Source organism: Bombina bombina, chromosome 8, assembly GCF_027579735.1.
Source record: "Bombina bombina isolate aBomBom1 chromosome 8, aBomBom1.pri, whole genome shotgun sequence".
In the NCBI taxonomy this organism is placed as follows: Eukaryota; Metazoa; Chordata; class Amphibia; order Anura; family Bombinatoridae; genus Bombina; species Bombina bombina.
In genome coordinates, this window is record NC_069506.1 from 37770407 (window position 1) to 37798232 (window position 27826).

Here is a 27826-nt window from a genome sequence, read left to right on the forward strand (position 1 = left end):
AATCGGCCGCTAGCAGGGGGTGTCAATAACCCCAAGCGTATCCGATCGGGATGATTGCTGTCCGCCACCACAGAGGTGGCGGACAAGTTAAGGAGCAGCGGTTTTATGACCGCTGCTTCATAACTCATGATTCCGGCGAGCCAGAAGGCTCGAGCGGAATAAGCATCATTGACTGCTTGATAAATTGCCCCCTTTATATTTGTCTGCTTTCTAGAAACTCCTATTTATGAGAACATACTGAGGTATGCTCAGAAGCGTGCACGTGTCATGTGCTTGATATGGAAGCTGTGTTTGCAACAATGTTATACTTCTAAGGTTTGTGTATGTGGCGCAGGTGCTCGTAACTGTGGGCATAAACTTGCAAGACTTGAACATGACAAGTTCCCTGAATATTCCTGTTTAGGATCCTAATTCCATTTCAATATCACTGCTCTGTGTAACATCTCTACTGTTCCGCACCTCTTAGTCTGCTACATTGTTTTATATTTATACATATATAGTTTTGATTCAATGTTTTATTTATACTAAATGTATTTCTAATGGCGAGTTTTATTTTCCTATTAGTTCACAGTTTAATAAACATGTACACAGTCAAATCATATATTGAGGATAGTTCATTTATCACAGACATTTTTTTACATTATTTGTTCCTTAATGGAAACTTGTCAACCCTTATTTCATCTTTGGTACAGCAGAGGAGCAGCTGCTCAGCAGCTAGTGATAGTGGTACAAGCCTGCAGCAGCACAAAAAATAATGATTGGTTTTATGTACTCATTTGTGTGTTTCTATCTCAATTTTTTTTTTCAAATAAATGCAAAGAATACAGCAAAATTGGTAATTTTCTTTTGCATTTTGGATCTGAATGCTCATGTCTATAGTTTATTGTCCATTTAATGGTACAAAAAGATTTAACCAATTCCACTTTCACCTGCAAAAGGGATTTATACAATTGTTCTTTTTCATGAATACACTAGGGTGAGACCCAACTAGGTGCAGAGTTTACAGAGCCATAAGCTGAAGAAAACAGGATTTTTATGCATTTTATAGTGTAATGATGGAACTTTTACAATGTTGGCTAAAGCCATACACCAGCTATAAACCCACAGGCACCTGCTACACAATATCATGCAATGCATCATATTTCAGATCATGCAGAGAGCCAGTAACAGTCAATATGGGTAGTTTAATCTCCATTTAAAGTAACAGTCAACTAAAAAATATTTATTGTTTAAAAATATAGATAATCCCTTTATCACCCAGTTCTGCACAGCCAACACAGTTATATTAATACACTTTTTACTTCTGTGATTACCTTGTATCTAAGCCTCTTCTGACAGCCCCCTGATCACATGACTTTTTATAATAACAATTTTGGTGTTGACTGTCCCTTTAAGTGAATTTCTATTGTTATGTATTTGTCTAGAATCTGTTTCTACTTGTGCTGCTAACACTCCTCTGTACAGCTCAGTAACTAATAGTAACTAATGATAGGACTTTTAACAACAACTACCCCTGAACTGATGCCCCATATAACAATTAGCTGTAACAGCGACCTCTTGTACTGTAATTAACCTTAACCTTATTGTCCAAATTCCCCTAGCTGCAATTAACTCTAACTGTGAATACTACAGATGTCTGGTGCCCCCCTACAGCTGTTAGCTAATGAGACGAGGGGGAGGGCTTAATTTGACAGCCTGCAAATCCAAATTCTTAATTGGTAAACCTAATTTATTTTGTATTTTGATATGAGAACCTCTAACAAAATGTTATTTTATGTTTTAGGTAAGAAGTGTCTTTTTACTTAGTTTAATTAGGAGAGGTTGGGGAGTAAGAGTTACCAATGTGTTGTTGCCTCATTTATACCTGGGAGCAGCAGAGAGGGGTTAAAATAAATAATACACAAGATGCTGTTTAAAGGGATAGTCTAGTCAAAATTAAACTTTCATGATTCAGATAGAGCATGCAACTTTCTAATTTACTCCTATTATCTTTTTTTTTACGTTCTCTTGGTATCTTTATTTGAAAAAGCAGGAATGTAAGCATAGAAGCCAGCCCATTTTTGGTTCAGCACTTAAGTAGCACTTTCTGATTGGTGTCTAAATGTAGCCACCAATCAGCAAGCACAACCCAGGTGCTGAACCAAAAATGGGCCGGCTCCTAAGCTTGCATTCAAATAAAGATACCAAGAGAACACAAGAAAATTGATAATAGGAGTAAATTAGAAAGTTGCTTAAAATTGCCTGCTCTATCTGAAGCATGAAAGTTTAATTTTGACTAGACTATTCCTTTAAAGGGACAGTCAAGCCCAAAAAAACTTTCATGATTTAAATAGGAAATGTAATTTTAAACAACTTTCGACTTTACTTTTATCACCAATTTTGCTTTCTTCTCTTGATATTCTTAGTTGAAACCTAAACCTAGGAGGTTCATATGCCAATTTCTTAGACCTTGAAGACTGCCTCTAATCTGAATGCATTTTGAACACTAGAGGGCATTAGTTCATGTGTTTAATATAGATAACTTTGAGCTCATGCAAGTCAATTTACCCTGGAGTGAGCACTGATTGGCTAAAATGCAATTCTGTTAAAATAACTGACATAAGGGGGCAGTTTGCAGAGGCTTAGATACAAGGTAATCACAGAGGTAAAATGTGTATTTCTATAACACTGTTGGTTATGCAAAACAGGGGAATGGGTAAAATAAAAGGATTATCTATCTTTTTAAACAACAAAAATTCTGGTGTTGACTGTCAGAACCAGTCAACACATTAGATTTGCATAATCAACAAATGCAAGATAACAAGACAATGCAATAGCACTTAGTCTGAACTTCAAATGAGTAGTAGATTTTTAAAGTTATGTATATTTCCACTCCACTTGTACCATGTGATAGCAATCAGCCAATCACAAATGCATATATGTATAGTCTGTGAATTCTTGCACATGCTCAGTAGGATCTGGTGACTCAAAAATTGTTAATGTAAAAGACTGCACATTTTTTTTAATGGAATTAAATTGGAAAGTTGTTTAAAATTACATGCTGTATCTGAATCATGAAAATTTAATTTAACCTGAGTGTCCCTTTAAGCTGCATGTCCACTGCCAAACAAGGCAACTAGGTAGCAAAGTTACAGTTATAACTGCTCATAAAACATTTATTTTGCATGCAAGTCATTTGCAATGCTTGTTTTTTTAATATGCATAATACATAAAAACTAAGTTTGATGTTGTTTTGATGGAGACTTTTTTGGAAACAAATAGCTGATAAATACCTCAACAAAAGTATAATTTACACCTTTGTGCATTGTGCTTTTCTGTTACCCCAAAGCAAGGTCAAAAAAACATATCCTCCTATCCCAATTTGTTTGATTTGTAATAAAGATTAATCAAGCATTTAGCAACTGTAAGAGTTTAAATAAAACAATGCGACACATGCAATCATAAATCTGTGTGCCAAGGGGTCAGTGACTGCAGTTCCAAATGTTTAGTGTTTAACAGAGCCGTAGTTTTTGGGTCATGTGTCTGATTAGATGCCAGGTGAGCCACACGTATGATATAAAAGAAGAGTCATTGTTTGGCGTTTCACACTCTGCTGATAAATTCTCTTCTGCACAATGGCTGCTGGCTTCACTGGTACCCAGGTCTATCAGAGTGACTTTGACCCTAAGATCTATTTAGATACATATTATGGGGCTGTAACAGGAGTTTTCATTAAAGATGGCTACCTAGATTTCATTTTGAGAAAACTGCACAAAGCGTTTACTACTGGTACGTATGACATTTTTGTGATTTTATATATATTTATATATATATATATATATATATATATATATATATATATATATATATATATATATATATACTGTATATGCACAGTATATATCAACATTAAAAAATGCACAAGACCTGTATATACAATAAATGTGTTATAACAACATGTATAACTGTTATTTTGTTAGCCAAAGAGATCCGGCATTTGTCCATTGAAAAAGCTAGAGAATGTTTACTTAGGGCTAGATTTATTAAAGCTGTACGTCTCAGCTCGCCTGTGGCGGGGCAAAAATACCCGCAGGTATTCGGCATTGCACACGAGCGCAATTTTGCACTCGCGTGCAATCCCGCCCCCTGCCCGCGCGTGATTGGCTGTGCACGGGCAGGGGGCGGAATTGCACGCGAGCGCAAAATTGCGCTCGTGTGCAATGCCGAATACCTGCGGGTATTTTTGCCCCGCCACAGGCGAGCTGAGACGTACAGGGGCGCGTATACGCGCCCCTGTACGCCTCAGCTTTAATAAATCTAAATTTTGCGCTCGCGTGCAATCCCGCCCCTGCCCGCGCACAGCCAATCACGCGCGGGCAGGAGCTGTCAATCTCCTCGGTCTGACTAGACCGAGGACATTGAATTTCGCCAGATCAGAGGTGGCGAAGAGGCTCTGGAAGCAGCGGTCTGGTGACCGCTGCTTGATAAATGACGGCGAGCAAGTTCTTGAGAGAACTTGCTGCCGTAAGGGCTTAATAAATCTAGCCCTTAGTCTCTTGTCAGTAAGAGAGAAATATCAATAAACTTGTTCACTGCTCTACGCAATTACTGTGTAGAATGTAGCAGGGTCAGATATGCTGCAGCATACGTTAATATGCAGGATGCAGCTTCTCTAGGGGAAGTGAAAACTGCACAATTTGTGGAGAATGCATTTAAATGGAGATATATTCTAGGGCTTCAAACAATTAGAAATCACACAGCTCTGAATATATAAAAAAACCAGAGGGCTAGATTACAAGTGGAGCGCAGTATGTTAGCAGTATTGAGCGCTAACACGATCAAGTTAAATCAGAAGGGCTCCTATTAATGCTCTTATATTACAAGTAGAAAGATAAACGTTAACTCTCGAGCGAAAGCCTCAAGAGCGATAACATCTGGAGATCTGATACCGCACTAACTCACTCTCCCCATAGACTTCTGTGGGGCGCACTACAAAAGACTATTCTGGCTTTTGCTTGAGCGCTATCCCGAAGTTGCGCTAATTCATAATGCGCTTAAGGTGCAGGTGAATTAAGAAATAGGTAAAATAGCATTGTTCTTAACTCATTTGAAAAAAATGTAATTGTATGTATATGTTGCGGGTAATTACAAAATTGAGTAATCCTAGCATTACTGGGTAAAGATGACATTACCCAAGTGGCTGTGGGTAAAGCCCGATAACATGGTAAATCTTCTCAGAGTGCATTAAGTCACTGCATTAAACATATATATGATGCACTGTAATTCACACATCTTTGCTATCTTATTTGCCTCCACCTGTGGGGTTCAAGGGGGTCAAAGTCCCCCTTGTAAACCCCATTTCCCAAAGTTCATTTGGGGTGGATGCCAGAGGATGGGTGGACCCCTTCCTTCATCTCCCCAGGCAGAGGCAAGAAAAATAGTGTAGATGGGGGAATTACATTACTTCAGGCTTTAACCAGAGCCGCTTGGGTAATGTCAGCTTTAGCCGGGTAATCCTAGGATTACGATTTCGGACTTGGACTTTACCCGTAACATTTATATATACATATATACAACACATTGAAAGTCTGGCACTCTCTTGCAAGCACCAGCTAGATTAAATGCAAAAGAGTTAGTTAAAGCATTTGGCCAAATGGTGATAGACCCAGTGCTATATCTCAATAGAGCTCCCCTTGTAATCTGGGGCAGTATAAGTAGCTAAAGACTACTAAGAATTTGTGCTCATCATGTAAACTTTATATTTTATTATAGAAATTACTGTTTCATCAGGTACTGCAACCAATCATATAAGCACAACAAGCACACATCTAACAATGCCCAAGCCTATTGTCTGTAGTACAGCCATACGCAGACTCATCCAGAGGTTGGGAGAAGCTAATATTTATACTAATATATTATAATTTACAGCCTTCACCTTATCCCTAGAAAAAAAGCCTCACAGGTAAATCTGCTATGTCCAGGTTGAGTCTAAATCAGAAAATATGGAGGTACAAAAAGGTGACCACATGGCTAAAGATCAGGGGTAAGGGTTACAGGTGGGACCTTATCTTAGACAACTTAAATCTATCCCTTCACCCTCCTTTATAGCTCTCCTTGCCCTGTGCAGAGCACTGGGGATGTAATCTTGTTGGTAATTTAAGGCACATGCAGGTTTTAGGTGCTATAGTAATGCATAAGGGAGCAGAGTACCCCAGTATCCGCTAAACACTCTACTGACTATCTCCTATTAGCTATTTTCAAGGTTTATTATTTTATAGTTTTGCCTTTATATTATATAAATCATTTCTTGTATGTATCACTAGATGCACTGCAGGAATTTAATGAAAATACATCTTAAAGGGACATTCCAGTCGAAATTTTAATGCACATAGATTAGTTGCATCTTTGAATGGAAACATATTTGCTATGTACAAGTATTGGCAAAAAATGCTTCTAGTAAAAGTTATCACTGTTTTAGTGTTAACATTTTTCTCTGCACGTGCACGTGAAGCATAACTAGATATTCTTAGTGCATCAGCTTTTTAAATACTGCAGCTACTCAGAGTACCAGTGGGGCTTGTATCACACCAGTAATTAACGGTGCATACTTAAATAAATATTTGAAATAGCTATAGCTTTTATTAGATGCATTTTTGTTAATACTTGTATAGTACAAAAATGCTTCTATACAAAACTGAAATGTATCCATGTGGATTACAGTTTTGGCTGGAATGTCCCTTTAACTTGATGTATTGGGACAGCGAATATACAGAAGATAGTGCACATCTGTAATATGTTGCTCAGTATAGTTCATAGCAGCACAACTAATACTGCAGCTTGCGCTTTTCTACAACCAGGTGGTGTTAAAGGACAGTTACTGATTGATATTGGCCCTGGACCTGCCATATACCAGGAGCTCTCAGCCTGTGAGGTCTTTAAAGAGATCACTGCAGCAGATTTTACAGACCGTAACAGAGAGTACTTGGAGAAATGGAGGAGAAATGAACCTGGACTTTTTGACTGGACACCGGCACTAAAATTTGTTTGTGATTTGGAAGGTCAAAGGTATGGAGTGTTCTTGCAGTGATACAATTTAATAATGAGTGACATTATTAAAGGGACATGAAACCCAATTTTTTCTTCTTCCATGATTCAGATAGAGAATACAATTTAAAAAGAATATTCCTGTTTACTTTTATTTCAAATTTGCATCATTCTTATGTTATTATTTGTTAAAGAGATATCTAGATAGGAAGTGTGCACATTTCTGGAACATTACATGACAGAAAATAGTGCTGCTATATAGTACTGCAGACACGTGCACACTCCTTAACTTATCTTCTAACAAAGGATAACAAGAAAACTAAGAAAATCTGAGAATAAAAGTACATTGGAAAATTGTTTAAATTGTATGTTCTATCTGAATCATGAAAGAAAAAATTGGGGTTTTATTTCCCTTTAATTATTATTAATAGGCATAGAGGAATGTCTGTTTTTATTCTTGACTTGTAGAACAAATGTTCCATTATCTATTGATTGAAATGGTTCTATAGAAGGAATGTAACTTTTTCCCAAACCAATACATTTCTTTGTATGAAATATATAGTATCACTTAAAGAGACAGGCTACCCCAGAATTTTTATGGTTTAAAAGATAATCCCTTTATTACCCATTCCCCAAATTTTGCATAACCAACACAATGATATTATTATACTTTTTACCTCTGCGATTACCTTGTATCTAAGCCTCTGCAGAATGCCCCTTTATTTCAGCTCTTTTGACAGACTTTGTATTTTAGCCAATCAGTGCTGACTCATAAATAACCCCACGGAAGTGAGCACAATGTTATCAATAAGACACACATGAACTAGCGCTGCCTAGCTGTGAAACAATGTCAAATGCATTGAGAGAAGAGGCGGCCTTCAAGAGCTTAGAAATTAGCATATGGGCCTACCTAGGTTTAGCTTTCAACTAAGAATACCAAGAGAACAAAGCAGATTTGATGAGAAAAGTGAAATGGAAAGTTGTTTAAAATTACATGTCCTATCTGAACCATGAAAGTTTAATTTTGACTAGACTGTCCCGTTAATTTAAAAACACATAAAATAACAAATTCACTTTAAAAACAACATTCAATTAGAACAATCACATGCAGCAATTGTTTGTTATCTTTAATGAATATCCACCAAATTATAATATGATAAATGGTAAGGCTGCAATCATTTCTAGCCCTTAAAGTACAATGTGCCTGGGGATTTTAGACGGAGAAATTGCACTTTTTTCCACTGCTCCATTTAAAATATTATTTTCCCATTTGTATAAGTGTGCTTTGTTTCTTTTCTCTGGGAGCTGTTCCCATCAGCCAATGAGAATTAGGTACCGCAGTATAAGTTCTGTTACAGTTTAATTTAAGAAGCTTTTACTGTTTTCTTGCAAAAAATAGTTTTTAACCATTGCTCTTTATATGTATGAGAAACGTTTTGAGTACTATGCTCTTTTAACATATTTTAAAACATTATTAACGTTTCCTGTCATTAGTGCTGTCCCCAAGCTGGCAGTCTAAGTCAATAAACCAATCAGAAGATGTGTCAGAAGGACTATAGTGCGCTGCTTGGTAGATACTGATGTATTCCTATACCAGTGTAGAAGAGGGCATCAGAATATAGTGAGCTCACTAACGGCTAGATTTAGAGTTTTGTCGGTAAAGACCCGCGTAGCTAACGCTGCTTTTTTTCCCAGCGCACCCTTAAGACAACGCTGATATTTAGAGTTGTCTGAAGGGCTGCGTTAGGCTCCAAAAAGGGTACGTTGAGCTTAATGTACCGCCACTTCAAACCTCAATACCAGCGTTGCTTACGGTAGCGGTAAGCAGCTAAAATGTGCTCGTGCACGATATCCCCATAGAAAACAATGGGGCAGTTTGGGCTGAAAAAAACCTAACACCTGCAAAAAAGCAGCGTTCAGCTCCTATCGCAGCCCCATTGTTTCCTATGGGGAAACACTTTCTATGTCTGCACCTAACACCCTAACATGAACCCTGAGTCTAAACACACCTAACCTTACACTTATTAACCCCTAATCTGCTGCCCCCGCTATCGCTGACACCTGCATTATATTATTAACCCCTACATTATACCTATGTACCCCTAATCTGCTGCCCCTAACATCGCCGACCCCTATATTATATTTATTAACCCCTAATCTGCCCCCCCACGTCGCCGCTACCTTACCTACACTATTAACCCCTAATCTGCCGACCGGACCTCGCCGCTACTCTAATAAAGTTATTAACCCCTAAACAGCCGCACTCCCGCCTTGCAAACCCTATAATAAATAGTATTAACCCCTAATCTGCCCTCCCTAACATCGCCGTCACCTAACTTCAAGTATTAACCCCTAATCAGCCGACCGGACCTCGCCACTACTATAATAAATGTATTAACCCCTAAAGCTAAGTCTAACCCTAACCCTAACACCCCCCTAAATTAAATATAATTTTAATCTAACGAAATAAATGAAATATTATTAACTAAAGTATTCCTATTTAAATCTAAATACTTACCTGTAAAACAAACCCTAATATAGCTACAATATAACGAATAATTATATTGTAGCTATTTTAGGATTTATATTTATTTTACAGGCAACTTTGTATTTATTTTAACTAGGTACAATAGCTATTAAATAGTTATTTACTATTTAATAGCTACCTAGTTGAAATAATTACAAAATTACCTGTAAAATAAATCCTAACCTAAGTTACAATAAAACCTAACACTACACTATCAATAAATAAATTAAATCAATTAACTACAAGAACCTACAATTACCTACAATTAAATAAACTAAACTAAATTACAAAAACAAACAAACACTAAATTACAAAAAATAAAAACAGATTACAAGAATTTTAAGCTAATTAAACCTACTCTAAGCCCCCTAATAAAATAACAAAGCCCCCCAAAATAATAAAGGTCCCTACCCTATTCTAAATTAAAAAGTAACCAGCTCTTTTACCAGCCCTTAAAAGGGCTTTTTGCGGGGCATGCCCCAAAGTGAACAGCACTTTTGCCTGTAAAAAAACCCACAATACCACCCCCCAACATTACAACCCACCACCCACATACCCCTACTCTAACCCAAACCCCCCTTAAATAAACCTAACTCTACCCCCCTGAAGATCTCCCTACCTTGAGTGGTGTTCACCCAGCCAGCACCGATGGACCAAAAGAGGACATCCGGAGCGGCAGAAGTCTTCATCCTATCCGGGCAGAAGAGGACATCCGGACCGGTAGACATCTTCATCCAAGCGGCATCTTCTATCTTCATCCATCCGGAGCGGAGTGGAGCCATCTTCTTCCAGGCAACGCGGATCCATCCTTCTTCCACGACGCCCACTCGCCGAATGAAGGTTCCTTTAAATGACGTCATCCAAGATGGCGTCCCTCGAATTCCGATTGGCTGATAGGATTCTATCAGCCAATCGGAATTAAGGTAGGAAAAATCTGATTGGCTGATTGAATCAGCCAATCAGATTCAAGTTCAATCGGATTGGCTGATCCAATCAGCCAATCAGATTGAGCTCGCATTCTATTGGCTGATCGGAACAGCAAATAGAATGCAAGCTCAATCTGATTGGCTGATTGGATCAGCCAATCCGATTGAACTTGAATCTGATTGGCTGATTCAATCAGCCAATCAGATTTTTCCTACCTTAATTCCAATTGGCTGATAGAATCCTATCAGCCAATCGGAATTCGAGGGACGCCATTTTGGATGACGTCATTTAAAGGAACCTTCATTCAGCGAGTAGGCGTTGTGGAAGAAGGATGGATCCGCGTCGGCTGGAAGAAGATGGCTCCGCTCCGCTCCGGATGGATGAAGATAGAAGATGCCGCTTGGATGAAGATGTCTACCGGTCCAGATGTCCTCTTCTGCCCGGATAGGATGAAGACTTCTGCCGCTCCGGATGTCCTCTTTTGGTCCATCGGTGCCCGGCTGGGTGAACACGACTCAAGGTAGGGAGATCTTCAGGGGGGTAGTGTTAGGTTTATTTAAGGGGGGTTTGGGTTAGAGTAGGGGTATGTGGGTGGTGGGTTGTAATGTTGGGGGGTGGTATTGTGTTTTTTTTTACAGGCAAAAGAGCTGTTTACTTTGGGGCATGCCCCGCAAAAAGCCCTTTTAAGGGCTGGTAAAAGAGCTGGTTACTTTTTAATTTAGAATAGGGTAGGGACCTTTATTATTTTTGGGGGCTTTGTTATTTTATTAGGGGGCTTAGAGTAGGTGTAATTAGCTTAAAATTCTTGTAATCTTTTTTATTTTTTGTAATTTAGTGTTTGTTTGTTTTTGTAATTTAGTTTAGTTTATTTAATTGTAGGTAATTGTAGGTACTTGCATTTAATTGATTTAATTTATTTATTGATAGTGTAGTGTTAGGTTTAATTGTAACTTAGGTTAGGATTTATTTTACAGGTAATTTTGTAATTATTTTAACTAGGTAGCTATTAAATAGTAAATAACTATTTAATAGCTATTATACATAGTTAAAATAAATACAAAGTTGCCTGTAAAATAAATATAAATCCTAAAATAACTACAATATAATTATTTGTTATATTGTAGCTATATTAGGGTTTATTTTACAGGTAAGTATTTAGATTTAAATAGGAATACTTTAGTTAATAATATTTAATTTATTTCGTTAGATTAAAATTATATTTAATTTAGAGGGGTGTTAGGGTTAGGGTTAGACTTAGCTTTAGGGGTTAATACATTTATTATAGTAGCGGCGAGGTCCGGTCGGCAGATTAGGGGTTAATACTTGAAGTTAGGTTGCGGCGATGTTAGGGAGGGCAGATTAGGGGTTAATACTATTTATTATAGGGTTGGCGAGGCGGGAGTGCGGCGGTTTAGGGGTTAATAACTTTATTAGAGTAGCGGCGAGGTCCGGTCGGCAGATTTGGGGTTAATAAGTGTAGGTAAGGTAGCGGCGACATTGGGGGGGGCAGATTAGGGGTTAATAAATATAATATAGGGGTCGGCGATGTTAGGGGCAGCAGATTAGGGGTTCATAGGGATAATGTAGGTGGCGGCGGTGTGCGGTCAGCAGATTAGGGGTTACAAATATTTACTATAGTGGCGGCGATGTGGGGGGGCCTCAGTTTAGGGGTACATAGGTAGTTTGTGGGTGTTAGTGTACTTTAGAGCACAGTAGTTAAGAGCTTTATAAACCAGCGTTAGCCCAGAAAGCTAACTACTGACTTTTTTGTGCGGCTGGAGTCTTGTCGGTAGAGGGTCTACCGCTCACTTCAGCCAAGACTCTAAATACCAGCGTTAGGAAGATCCCATTGAAAAGATAGAATATGCAATTGACGTAAGGGGATCTGCGGTATGGAAAAGTTGTGGCTTGAAAGTGAGCGTTAGACCCTTTCCTGCCTGACTCTAAATACCAGCGGCCAGCCAAAACCAGCGTTAGGACCCTTTAGCGCTGCTTTTGACGGCTAACACAGAACTCTAAATCTAGCCGTAAGGGCTCTAAACTCTGTGGACTGTCAGATCCACAAGAAATGTTTATTTCGGTCTTGTTAGTCTCACAATCCATCCAGCTGCCAAAATGTTATAAAAAGTGTGCAGACCCTTGCTGTCCAGATAAGTGACGATGGGCCTTCCATAGAAAACTATGCATGTTGCATGTGCATCAATCTGCCAACATCACCAGTGAATGCCGATCTGAGCAGTAGGGAGGGGTCATGTTTTCAAAGTGTCTTTACTTAATATATACTCTGCACCTAAATGTAAAAATAGTTTCTCTTTAGTAACAGCTCATATAATAGATATGTAAACTAACTGTACATTCAATAGATTTCTCACATTTGCTAAGCTCACCACTGAAAGGGCTGCAAGACAGGCAGGGGGTACTGAGAACCCCCACCTCTGCCAACTCATAACAGGTAATATTTGTAACCATCATGTAAATACTCTAGTTTTCACAAGAGGGGGCTGCAAAATACATCAAACGTAAATAATCCTGTCCCTTTGCTTTTCTCAAAGTTACTGAGCAAAATATATCAATCCTCTTTTTTTTGAGTACTGGCACCTTTTTCTTTTACAAAAATGCACTTAAGACAGGTACGTGTGAAATGGTGCACCTATGTAACTCCCATGGAGAGCTGTTGGGGTAGATTTATCAAGCAGCAGATGCTGCGTTCTACGCCCGAGGTTTCAGGTCCGCCTTAACCTAAGTTAAGAAGCAGCGGTCATAAGACCTCTGATCCATAACTTTTCTGCCACCTTTTAGGTGGCGCACTGCAATCATCCTGATCGTATTGGATCACCCCCTACTAGCAGTCGATTGGCCGCAAATGTGCAGGGGGCGGCGTATGCTGTCGGCATTTAGCGATGTTGGGCGGACAGTATTCGCTACAGCGAACCCCTATATATTCACTATATATATGCAATCACTATTGTTAATAAAGGTAAACAAAAAACCCCATAATTAGAAACCTATAGGAGATGGGGGATTGTTTGTATATTGTGCATGTGTATAGGGTTTGTTATACAGTATGTATATATTATACTGTAATACAGGGTTCTTCAAACTTTTTTTACCAAGACCCAGTGCAATGATACTATATACCTTCGTGACCCTATTTGTATCCTTGGGGGCCGATTTACTAACTGTTGGACAGACATGATCCACTGTAGCGATCATGTCTGCCCGACATCGCTGAATGCCGACAGCATACGCTTAAGACCGCTGCTTCTTAACTCCCTGTTTCCGGCGAGCCTGAAGGCTCGCACAGAAACAGGGGTACATGGCCCCATTCGGGCCCTGATAAATTGACCCCTTAGGCTAAAAATTTCTAAAGTATTATGCAACAATGTGCGTGTACAATATTCCTCATTGTAGTCAAACTTGAAAGTGTTGTAAAAGGTAATAGAACACACATCACACACTCTCAAACAACACACATCACACACTCATACAACACACACACCTGACAAACTCTCATACAACACACACACACACCTCACAAACTCTCATACAACCTACACACATCATACACTCTAATGCAACACACACACACAACACACCACACACGCTCTCCTAGAACACAAACACACACAGGTCGCGACCCAGTAAACATGTTGTTGCGACCCAGTAATGGGTCCCGACCCTTGGTTTGAAGAACCCTGCTGTAATATACTTATACTATGCATTTAAGGTACGTTTGTGATATAAAAATGTGTTATTAACTTCTGGCATGCTGTTTTCATTTTAGGAAGAAGATTTTTGTCTACGGGATATTAATATCCCATAGAAGACAGTAGCTGTGGCTCTTTCGTTTTACAATAGTGTGTTTATTAAACAAAGAATTGTTTTTAGGAATTTAACATTGTATTTTGTTAGCCACTACACGTAAGCACTGTACTGTACGTGTTCAGCTTTAATATTGCCACTGCACTATACCTAACATATATTAATAAAACATATGGTATAGTGCAATCTCAATATTAGAGATGCATTGACACAATACTGAATGGGTTTACTACTAATACTGTGGCTGCACTGTTGTTTGGTACAGTTTGGTTGAGATTTACAACTACACACACAGTACAGTGTGAATTTATAGCAGGTAAAAAAATAGTGTTAAAAAAGCTGTTAATTCCAAAAAATAGGTTTTACAGTGTGTAATGTTTAAAAACGCAGTTTTGTAATACAAAAATGTCACAGCTACCCTCTTCTATGGGATATTAATATCTCGTACACAAAATCTTCCTAAAAAGAAAAGAACAAAACAAATGTTAAAAACATGTTTTTTTTTATATAACAAAATTAATTTAAACACTTTGGGGCCGAATTATCAAGGGCTGAATGGCCCCTGATGACCCTGTTTCCGCGTGAGCCTTCAGGCTCGCCGGAATCAGCAGTTAAGAAGCAGCGGTCTTAAGACCGCTGCTCCTTAACTGGTCCGCCTGCTATGAGCGGCGGACAGCAATCAACCCGATCTTATACGATTGGGTTGATTGACCCCCCCTGCTAGCGGCCGATTGGCTGCGAATCTGCAGGGGGCAGTATTGCACAAGCAGTTCACAAGATGATAAATCGGCCCCATAATCTAGCGTTTAAAGGGACACTCAAGTCAAAATTAAACTTTCATGATTCAGATAGAGCAGCAATTTTAAACAACTTTCTAATTTACTTCCATTAACAAAATGTGCAGAGTCCTTTATTTATATTTAGACTTTTTGAGTCACCAGCTCCTACTGAGCAAGCATTCACCGAATATACGCATTTGCATTTGTGATTGGCTGATGGCTGTCACATGATACAGAAGGAGTGAAAAAAGACATAATTTTGAAATTTGTCAGAAAAAAATCTACTACTTATTTGAAGTTAAGATCAAGGTGCATATTTATGATTGTGTGAGCGGACATGATCCGATATAGTGGATCATGTCTGCTGCACATCAATAAATGCAGACAGCATACGCTCTCAGCATTTATCATTGCACCAGAAGTTCTTGTGAACTGCTGGTGCAATACCACCCCCTGCAGATTCGCGGCCAATCGGAGCTTGATAAATATGCCGCCAAGTGCGATTCCATTGTCTTGTTATCATGCATTTGTTAATTCTGCAAATCTACTGTCCTTTAACAGTATACTACATACACATAGCACAGTATATACACATGTACAGTTTACACACACTCCCCCAGCTAATATAGGTGTATTCTTCATGCTCTAGTTTCACTATCGTATTGTAACATAACAGGTTCAGTTTTGGTTCACACTTGTAAAATGTATTGTCAGTAATGGACCACAAAACACATGTAGATTAGAATTATTATTTAATGCATAATAAAAAGACAATGTAAAAGCACTTAGGGCTAGATTACGAGTGGCACACTAGCTGTTGCGAATGAGCGATAAGGGGTTTATCATGACTCTCTGGGGCCTATCTATCAAGCTCCGAAAGGAGCTTGACGGCCCGTGTTTCTGGTGAGTCTTCAGACTCGCCAGAAACAGCAGTTATGAAGCAGAGGTCACAAAGACCGCTGCTCCATAACCCTGTCCGCCTGCTCGAGTACGATCGGGTTGATTGACAGCTCCCTGCTGGCGGCCGATTGGTCGCGAGTCTGCAGGGGGTGGTGTTGCACCAGCAGCTCTTGTGAGCTACTGGTGCAATGCTGAATACGGAGAGCGCATTGCTCTTCGCATTCAGCGAGGTCTTGCGGACCTGATCCGCAGTGTCTGATCAGGTCCGCAAGACCTTTAGTAAATAGGGGCCTCTGAGTCTGTGCATGTCAGAAGTTGTGCGCGTATTACAAGTTTAAAGTAAATGGGTTTGCTCAAGCACAATTTAATTTAACAGGTGATGGGATAGCACAACCTCAGAGCTCTGGTTAAATGTTACCCTCAAATAAAAATTTGCACAAATGTATAGTTATACTCATAATAACACTATCTAATTAAATTGATTTTAAATCATTTTAAAAAAATTGCAATAAAAATTATAAGGGATCAAAGATATGAGGTCTCAGGTGTAAAAAGAAATAATGTCTAAGTATGTGTATGTATGTGTATATGTGTATATATATATATATATATATATATATATATGTGTGTGTGTACATATGTATTTATAGACAAATATATACATATAAACACATAAATACATATGTATACACATATTGGGGCCGATTTATCATTATCTGTCCGACATGATATGATGTAGCGTATCATGTCCAACAGACATCACTGAATGCCGACATCATACGCTGTCGGCATTTAACATTGCACAAGCAGTTCTACCGCCCCCCTGCAGATTCGCGACCAATCAGCCGCTAGCAGGGGGTGTCAATCAACCCGATCGTACATGATCGGGCAGATTGCAGAAAGCAGCCTCAGAGGCAGCGGACCACTTATGGCGCAGCGGAAGGCTTGCACGGAAACAAGGGCATCAAGAGCCATTCGGCCCTTGATAAATCAGCCCCATAGTCATATATGTATACCCCTATCACTGTACCCAGCGCTACGGAATTTGGAGGCGCTATACAAATAAATAATAATAATAATAATATATTTAAGTGCATTGGAGCCCTTTGCTGTCATGTAGCTGAAAACATTAAATATTTATGCAAGTTTCATATTCAACAGTGTTATACTGTGTATTTACTGTAAATATTTCACATTCCAATGTTCTTCATATGTAATTATGAATAAATAGAACATATACGTCTATGCAAAGATTATTAGAATGTGAAATATTCATATTTCATGTAGGGTTAACTCACTCGGTTAAACGCGATCAGGTTTGTGTGTGAGTAAGGGTGTTAGTTTTTTTTTTTACTTTTTGCACTACATTGAAATCTATGGGGGAATACGTTAATGCGGTCGCGATATTGGAAGTTCAGATTTTTGCACGTGACGGGTTAGCGTAAGTGAAGACTTTTTACATTCAAATTGTAATACACATGCTACTCATCATGAGCAAAAAGCATCAATCAATCGCAAAATGCATATACATATATTCTGTGAATCTTGCACATGATCAGTAGTAGCTAGTGCCCAAGAAACACCTAGATTACAAGTTTTGCGCTATAGTTGCATTATTTCATCCTCCATAGCGCTGCCATTATGAGTTTTGGAAAAGCCGCCTTGTGCGTGTGATATGGTGGCGATGAGCTCCATACCGCACAAAATACAAGCGCTGCATTGACGTGCTCGTGCACACTTTCCCCATAGACATCAATGGGGAGAGAGTGTTAGAAAAAAAACTAACACCTGCGATCGCGAAATAAAAAGCACCGTAAACCAACCCCATTGATGTCTATAGGGAAAAAAAGTTACGCTTAAACCTAACACCCTAACATAAACCCCTAATCTAAACACCCTTAATCCGCTGCCCCCGACATCGCCGACACCTACATAAACTTATTAACGCCTAATCTGCCGCACCTGACATCGCCATAACCAAATTAAATCTATTAACCCCTAATCTGCCACTCCCAATATCATCGCCACTATAATAAAGTTATTAACCCCTATTCCGCCGCTCCCCGACATCGCCGCCATTATAATAAACTTATTAACCCCTATTCCCCCGCACCCCAACATCACCCACACATCACCCACACTATAATAAAGATATTAACCCCTATTCTGCCGCTCCCCGACATTGCCGCCATTAAATAAAGTTATTAACCCCTAAACCTCTGGTCTCCCACATCACTACCACTAAATAAACCTCTTAACCCCTAAACTGCCAGCCCCCCACATCGCCAAAAACTAAATTAAACTATTAACCCTTAAACCTAACAACCCCATAACTTTAAATCAAAATTACAAGATCTCTATCTTAAAATAAATAAAAACTTACCTGTGAAATTAAAAAAAAAATAAGTTTAAACTATAAATTAAACTAACATTACTATTATACTAAAATTAAAATAACTACACATTAAATTAATTAAATAACACATTAAAAAAACCTAACCCTACTAAAAAAAATAATAATCTACAATTGCAAAAAATAAAAAATACTAAATTACAAAAAATAAAAAAATACTTTCGGCTAGATTACTAGTTTTGCGTTATGAGTGAAAAAGCTTCATAACGATGCTTTTTCAGTACCGCTGGTATTACGAGTCTTGCAGGTATATCTGTACCGCACACTTTTTTGGCTGTAGCGCAACGTAACTACCGCAGCTTTCAAAAAGTCCTTTTTCAATGGGACTTCCATAGCGCCGGTATTACGAGTTTTCCTGTCCGGCCAAAAAATGAGCAGTACAGCCTATAACTACAAGATCTGTATCGTAAACTGAAAGTCAGTAGTTATGGGTTTTATGTTACAGAGCTATAACATAAAACTCATAACTAAAGTGCTAAAAAGTACACTAACACCCATAAACTACCTATTAACCCCTAAACTGAGGCCCTCCCGCATCGCAAACACTAAAATAAAATAATTAACCCCTAATGTGCCGCTCCCGACATTGGCGCCACTATAATAAACATATTAACCCCTAAACCGCCATACTCCCGCATCGCAAACACTGGTTAAATATTATTAACCCTAATCTGCTGTCCCTAACATCGCCGCAACCTACATTACTGTTATTAACCCCTAATCTGCTGCCTCCAAAATCGTCGCCACTATACTAAAGTTATTAACCCCTAAACCTAACCCTAAGTCTAACCCTAACCCTAATACCCACTAACTTTAACATAATTAAAATAAATCTAAATAAAAATTATAATTAATACCTAAATAATTCCTATTTAAAACTAAATACCTATAAAATAAAACCTAAGCTAGCTACAATATAACTAATAGTTAAATTGTATCTATCTTAGGTTTTATTTTTATTTCACAGGTAAGTTTGTATTTATTTTAGCTAGGTAGACTAGTTAGTAAATAGTTATTAACTATTTACTAACTACCTAGTTAAAATAAATACAAACTTACCTGTAAAATAAAACCTAACCTGTCTTACACTAACACCTAACCTTACACTACAATTAAATCAATTACATTAAATAAATACAATAAACTAAATTACAAAAACAAATAAACACTAAATTACACAAAATAAAAAAGAAATGATCAAATATTTAAACTAATTACACCTAATCTAATAGCCCTATCAAAATAATAAAAAACGCCCCACCAAAATAAAAAAACCCTAGCCTAAACTAAACTGCCAATAGCCCTTAAAAGGGCCTTTTGCGGGGCATTGCCCCAAAGAAATCAGCTCTTTTACCTGTAAAAAAAAATACAAACAACCCCCCCAACAGTAAAACCCACCACCCACACAACCAAACCCTCCAAATAAAATCCTATCTAAAAAAACCTAAGCTCCCCATTGCCCTGAAAAGGGCATTTTAATGGGCATTGCCCTTAAAAGGGCATTTAGCTCTTTTTCAGCCCAAACCCTAAGCTAAAAATAAAACCCACTTAATAAACCCTTAAAAAAACCTAACACTAACCCCCGAAGATCCACTTACAGTTTTTGAAGACTGGACATCCATCCTCAACGAAGCCGGGAGAAGTCTTCATCCAAGCGGCAAGAAGTGGTCCTCCAGGCGGGCAGAAGTCTTCATACAGGCGGCATCTTCTATCTTCATCCTTCCTATGCGAAGCGGCTCCATCTTCAAGACATCCGGCGTGGAGCATCCTCTTCTTTTGACGGCTACTGAAGAATGAAGGTTTCTTTAAGGAGTACAAGATGGCGTCCCTTGAATTTCGATTGGCTGATAGAATTCTATCAGCCAATCGGAATTAAAGTTGAAAAATCCTATTGGCTGATGCAATCAGCCAATAGGATTGAGCTTGCATTCTATTGGCTGATTGGAACAGCCAATAGAATACAAGCTCAATCCTATTGGCTGATTGGATCAGCCAATAGGATTGAAGCTCAATCCTATTGGCTGATTGCATCAGCCAATAGGATTTTTTCAACTTTAATTCCGATTGGCTGATAGGAACCTTCATTCTTCAGCTACGCCGGATGTCTTGAAGATGGAGCCACTCCACGTCGGAAGGATGAAGATAGAAGATGCCGTCTGGATGAAGACTTCTGCCCGCCTGGAGGACCACTTCTTGCCGCTTGGATGAAGACTTCTCCCGGCTTCGTTGAGGATGTATGTCCGGTCTTCAAACACTGTAAGTGGATCTTCGGGGGTTAGTGTTAGGTTTTTTTAAGGGTTTATTGGGTGGGTTTTATTTTTAGATTAGGGACTTTGGACAATGGAAAAGAGCTAAATGCCCTTTTAATGGCAATGCCCATCCAAATGCCCTTTTCAGGGCAAGGGGGAGCTTAGATTTTTTAGATAGGATTTTATTTGGGGGGTTTGGTTGTGTGGGTGGTGGGTTTTACTGTTGGGGGGCTGTTTTTTTTTACAGGTAAAAGAGCTGATTTCTTTGGGGCAATGCCCCGCAAAAGGCCCTTATAAGGGATATTGGCAGTTTAGTTTAGGCTAGGGTTTTTTTTATTTGGGGGGGGTTATTTTCATAGGGCTATTAGATTAAGTGTATTTGATAATTTCTTTTTTATTTTGTGTAATTTAGTATTTATTATGTTTTGTAATTTAGTTAATTGTATTTAATTAATGTAATTGATTTAATTGTAGTGTAATGTTAGGTGTTAGTGTAAGACAGGTTGGGTTTTATTTTACAGGTAGATTTGTATTTATTTTAACTAAGTAGTTAGTAAATAATTAATAACTATTTACTAACTAGTCTACCTAGTTAAAATAAATACAAACTTAGCTGTGAAATAAAAATAAAACCTAAGATAGCTACAATGTAACTATTAGTTATATTGTAGCTAACTTAGGGTTTATTTTACAGGTAAGTATTTAGTTTTAAATAGGAATTATTTAGGTATTAATTGTAATTTTTATTTAGATTTATTTTAATTATGTTAAAGTTAGTGGTGTTAGGGTTAGGGTTATGTTAGGGTTAGACTTAGGGTTAGGTTTAGGGGTTAATAACTTTAGTATAGTGGCGGCAACGTTGGGGGCGGTAGATTAGGGGTTAATAAGTGTAGGTAGGTGGCGGCAATGTCGGGGACGGCAGATTAGGAGTTAATAAGTGTAGGTAGGTGGCGGTGATGTCGGGGGCTGCAGATTAGGGGTTAATAACTGTAATGTAGGTGGCGGCAACATTGGGGGCAGCATATTAGGGGTTAATAACTGTAATGTAGGTGTCGGCAGTGTCGGGGCGGCAGATTATGGATTAATAAGTATAATGCTGGTGGCGGCGATGTCGGGGGCGGCAGATTAGGGGTGTTTAAAATCTTGGTTTATTTTAGGGTGTTAGGTGTAAACATACATTTTCTTTTCCCATAGGAATCAATGGGGCTGCGTTACGGAGCGTTATACTCCTTTATTGCAGGTGTTAGGCTTTTTTTTAGCTGGGTCTCCCCATTGATGTCTATGGGGAAATCGTGCATGAGCATGTAAAACCAGCTCAAAGCAGCGCTGGTATTTGGGTGCGGTATGGAGCTCAATAGTGCTCAATGCTGCCATATTGCCTGCTAACGCCCGGTTTTTTGCAAACCTGTAATAGCAGCGCTATAGGGAAGTGAGCGGTGGAAATAACTTGCAAGTTAGCACCGAGCCGCTCATAACGCAAAACAAAAAATAACAAACGAAATTATCCAAAATAAAAACAATTACACCTAATCTAATAACCCTATAAAAATAAAAAAGCCCCCCCAAAATAAAAAAAACCCTAGCCTACAATAAACTACCAATAGCCCTTAAAAGGGCCTTTTGTAGGGCATTGCCCTAAAGAAATCAGCTCTTTTACCTAAAAAAAATACAAAGCCCCCCCAACACTAAAACCCACCATCCAACCAACCAACCACACAAAATAAAAAAACCTAACTCTAAAAAAACCTAAGCTACCCATTGCCCTGAAAATGGCATTTGTATGGGCATTCAGCTCTTTTTTTCTTAAAAGGGCATTCAGCTGTTCAAATCAGCCAATAGAATTCTAGTAACTCTCATCTTATTGGCTGATTTGAATTTCAAAATTCAAATCAACCAATAGGAATGCAAGGGACGCCATTTTGAAACGGCTCCCTTGCATTGAAGATTCAGTGTACTGCGGCGACCATATGACGAGGATACTCCGTGCCAGATGTCTTCAGGATGGAGCCGCTCCGCGCTGCCAGGATAAAGATAGAAGATACCGCCTGGATGAAGATAGTGGACGCAGCCTGGATGGATGAAGACCTCGCTGCCTGGATGAAGACTTCTTGCCGCTTGGATGAGGATGGATGTCCGGACTTCAGAAACTGTAAGTGGATCATAGGGGCTTAGTGTTAGGTTTTTTTAAACTTTCTTTGGGTGTTTTTTTTTTAGATTAGGGTTCAGGCTTTTCTTAAAATTGTTTTTTTTTAGAGTTAGGTTTTTTATTTTGGGGGGTTGGTTGGGTGGTGAGTTTTACTGTTGGGGGGACTTTGTATTTTTTTTTCAGGGAAAAGAGCTGATTTCTTTAGGGCAATGCCTTACAAAAGGCCCTTTTAAGGTCTATTGGTAGTTTATTGTAGGCTAGGGTTTTTTTATTTTGGGGAGCTTTTTTATTTTTATAGGGCTATTAGATTAGGTGTAATTTTTTTATTTTGGGGAGCTTTTTTATTTTTATAGGGCTATTAGATTAGGTGTAATTTTTTTATTTTGGATCATTTTGTTTGTTATTTTTTGAAATTTAGTATTTTTTTTATTTTTTATACTTAAGTATTTTTTTATTTTTTATAATTTAGTATTTTTAATTTTTTGTAACTTTAGATTTAATTTTTGTTAGTAGTGTTAGGTTTTTTAAATGAGTAATTTAATTAATTTAATTGATAGTTATTTTAATTTTAGTATAATAGTAATGTTAGTTTAATTTATAGTTTAAACTTAGTTTTTTTTAAGTTTTTATTTATTTTAAGATAGGGATCTTAGGTTAGGGGGTTGTTAGGTTTAGGGGTTAATAGTTTAATTTAGTTTTTGGCGATGTGGGGGGCTGTCGGTTTAGGGGTTAATAGGTTTATTTAGTAGTAGTGATGTGGGAGGCCAGAGGTTTAGGGGTTAATAACTTTATTTAGTGGCGGCGATGTTGGGGAGCGGCGGAATAGGGGTTAATAACTTTAGTATAGTGGTGACGATGTCGGGGAGTGGCGGAATAGGGGTTAATAAATTTTATTATTGGCGGCGATGTCGGGAGCGGCAGATTAGGGGTAATACGTTTATTATAGTTTTGCAATGCGGGAGGGCCTCGGTTTAGGGGTTAATAGGCAGTTTATGGGTGTTTAGTGTAACACTTTAGTTATGAGTTTTATGTAACAGTCTCAGATTGCGGAACGGATTGTGACGGTATAGGCTGGAATGCAAGCTTTTTAGCCTCACCGCAAAACTTGTAAGCGTTATGAAAATCCCATGTAAAAACATCATTTTTTTGAGTGCGGGACTGACGTTGCGTTACAGGATAAAAGGCTTGCGGTACAGCTATATCAACAAGACTCGTGATGGCTGCGTTGCTGTTTTAATGCTGAAATAGCCATTTTTTCAGCGTTAAAACACGAATACTAAACTCATAATCTAGGTGGTTGTGTATACATAAAAAGACTGCACATTTAGATAATGGAAGTGAATTGGAAAGTTGTTTCAAATTCTATGTGCTATCTGAATAATGAAAGTTTAATTTTGCCTTGAGTGTCCCTTTAAATGCTTTGTAATAGGGTCATTTATATTACACCATCACTGCAGACAATGGGGCCTATTTACCAATGTGCCAGCGGACATGATACAAAGTAGCGTATCATGTCCACGTGGCACATCGATAAATGCCGACAGCATACACTGTCGGCATTTATCATTGCACCAGCAGTTCTGCCAATCAGTCGCTAGCAGGGGTGTCAATCAACCCGATCGTATTCGATCTGGTTGATTTCTGTCCGCCGCCTCAAAGCAGATGGACAAGTTATGGAGCAGCGATTTTTAGACCGCTGCTTCATAACTTTTGTTTCGGGCGAGCCTTAAAGGGACATTATACACTCATTTTTTCTTTGCATAAATGTTTTGTAGATGATCTATTTATAAAGCCCATAAAGTTTTTTTTTTTTTTTTTAAATGTATAGTTTTGCTTATTTTTAAATAACATTGCTCTGATTTTCAGACTCCTAACCAAGCCCCAAAGTTTTATGAGAATACTGTCAGCTACCTTCTCCAGAGTGCTCCTGTTTGTGTAAAGGGTCTTTTCATATGCAGAAGAAAGGGGAGGGGGGGGAGTGTCTTATTTGCCACTTGCAGTGGGCTTTCCAGCTACCTTTTCAACAGAGCCAAACTGACAGCTTCTAAGTAAGTTTTTTTTAACAGTTTTATACTGGATTTTTATATCAGTATCTGTGCATCTTATTCTTTATAGTAATGTCTATTACATGCAGTTATATAAAAATGAGTGTATACTGTCCCTTTAACAAGGGGCCTCAAGCTCCATACAGAGCTTGATAAATATGCCCCAATTATGCTACTTGTAACATTCTACCAGTGTCAGAGAAGCATTGTCTCCCATAGTGAAGTTTAGTAGCACACCTCTTGAGACTGGCTTCTAACACTGATTTCAGACCTTTACATTTTTTATTTGGCAAACACGATGCAGATACCTTTATAAAACAGCACTATTGTCACAATGCTTATCTCATCAGGCACTGCTTGTGACAATGTTACATCATCAGATACTGCCTGTGACAATGCTTACATCATCAGGTACTGCTTGTGACACTGCTTACATCATCAGGTACTGCTTGTGACAATGCTTACGTCATCAGATACTTTATGTGACAATGCTTACATCATTAGAATAGATACTGCCTGTGACAATGCTTACATCATGCGGCACTATGTGTGACACTGCTTACATCATCAGGTACTGCTTGTGACAATGCTTACATCATCAGATACTTTCTGTGACAATGCTTACATCATTAGAATAGATACTGCCTGTGACAATGCTTACATCATGCAGCACTATGTGTGACACTGCTTACATCATCAGGTACTGCTTGTGACAATGCTTTCATCATCAGATACTTTCTGTGACAATGCTTACATCATCAGATACTGCCTGTGACAATGCTTACATCATGCGGCACTATGTGTGACAATGCTTACATCATCAGGTACTGCTTGTGACAATGCTTACATAATTAGATACTGCCTGTGACACTGCTTACATCATTAGGTACTGCTTGTGACACTGCTTACATCATCAGGTACTGCTTGTGACAATGCTTACGTCATCAGATACTTTCTGTGATAATGCTTACATCATTAGATACTGCCTGTGACAATGCTTACATCATGCGGCACTATGTGTGACAATGCTTACATCATCAGATACTGCCTGTGACAATGCTTACATCATGCGGCACTATGTGTGACACTGCTTACATCATCAGGTACCGCTTGTGACAATGCTTACATCATTAGATACTGCCTGTGACAATGCTTACATCATGCGGCACTATGTGTGACAATGCTTACATCATCAGATACTTCCTGTGACAATGCTTACATCATGCGGCACTATGTGTGACACTGCTTACATCATCAAGTACTGCCTGTGACACTGCTTACATCATCAAGTACTGCCTGTGACAATGCTTACATCATCAGATACTGCCTGTGACAATGCTTACATCATGCGGCACTATGTGTGACACTGCTTACATCATCAGGTACTGCTTGTGACAATGCTTTCATCATCAGATACTGCTTGTGACAATGCTTACATCATGAGGCACTACGTGTAACACTGCTTACATCATGAGACACTGCTTGTGACAATGCTTACATCATGTGGTGCTGCTTGTGACACTGCTTACATCATAAGGCATTGCCTGTGACAATGCTTACATCATCAGGTACTGTCTGTGACAATGCTTACATCATCAAGTACTGTTTGCGATAATCCTTACATCATCAGACACTGCTTGTGACAATGCTTACATCATGTGGTGCTGCTTGTGACACTGCTAACATCATCAGGTACTGCTTGTGACAATCCTTACATCATCAGGTACTGCCTGTGACACTGCTAACATCATCAGGTACTGCTTGTGACACTGCTTACATCATCAGGTACTGCTTGTGACAATGTCTACATCATCAGATACTGCTTGTGACAATCCTTACATCATCACGCACTGTGAAATGTCCTCTTGTAGATGAAAGAAAGAAGAAAGTTGACTAAAATATCCATTTAATTAAATGTACTTTATTTTTTCTATTTAGCGGAAAATTGAAGGAGAAGGAGGCGAAGCTACGGAAGACGCTTAAGAGAGTCGTGCAATGTGACGTGACTAAGAGCAATCCCTTGGATCCGCTGGTGCTGCCGAAGGCTGACTGTGTTCTCACGGTGGGGTGCCTGGAATGCGCATGTAAAGATGAGCAGGCATATAGAAATGTCATTAAAAACCTCTCATCTCTTGTAAAAGTGGGAGGGCATCTGATTATAGGCAGCATATTAGGTAGCACTATATTCAGATGTGGATCCAAACAGTTCTCACTGATCAATTTAAGTGAGGATTTCCTTAAGAGGGTCATGACTGAGACAGGATTTGCTATTGAAGATCTAGAAGTTCTTCCCCGCGAATATGATAAAGCCATGTATGATATCTGCAATCACACTTCTGGTATTTTTATCCTTGCACGCAAAATCAAAGATGTATAATAGTCCCCAACAAGATATCACTGTAAACCATAACACTTAAAGGGACAGTAAAAAATAGGAGATTGTATTGTAATCAAAATGCCCTTATAATTCATATGAGTAAATATAACATCATTTATTTTGCCCCTTTTTTTGTAATTTAACTCTGAAATTTGTGTTATTCAATGTTGAGAACCACAATTGCACCCTGCAGACTTCACAAACCGAACTATGCTACATGAAACTACAAAACAAATTAGATATTGCAAAATGAAAATGGCAAGCTGGGTTTGTTCCAGTAAGTCTGGGTTGGGTTTACCCAGAATATTATTTTACCGCAACACCTATGAGGCGATAGAGTGATACATCATACTATCTCATTAACCCCTTGCACCTACTGTACAAACCTATTACTGTCTATGAGGTGATACAGTGTATCTCTACATCATACTGTCTCATTAACCCCTTGCACCTACTGTACACACCTATTACTGTCTATGAGGTGATACAGTGTATCTCTACATCATACTGTCTCATTAACCCCTTGCACCTACTGTACACACCTATTACTGTCTATGAGGTGATACAGTGTATCTCTACAGCATACTGTCTCATTAACCCCTTGCACCTACTGTACAC

General features: G+C 38.6%; 1 protein-coding gene across 1 annotated transcript; it reads left to right on the forward strand.

Annotated features, from left to right (window-relative positions):
- Window positions 1–3601: 3601 nt before the first annotated feature.
- Window positions 3602–27326, forward strand: LOC128638381 (indolethylamine N-methyltransferase). Its single transcript, XM_053690312.1, has 3 exons — window positions 3602–3768; window positions 6837–7044; window positions 26770–27326. The coding sequence occupies exons 1-3, from the start codon at window positions 3615–3617 to the stop codon at window positions 27206–27208; spliced, it is 801 nt and encodes a 266-aa protein (XP_053546287.1). The 5' UTR covers window positions 3602–3614; the 3' UTR covers window positions 27209–27326.
- Window positions 27327–27826: the final 500 nt, after the last annotated feature.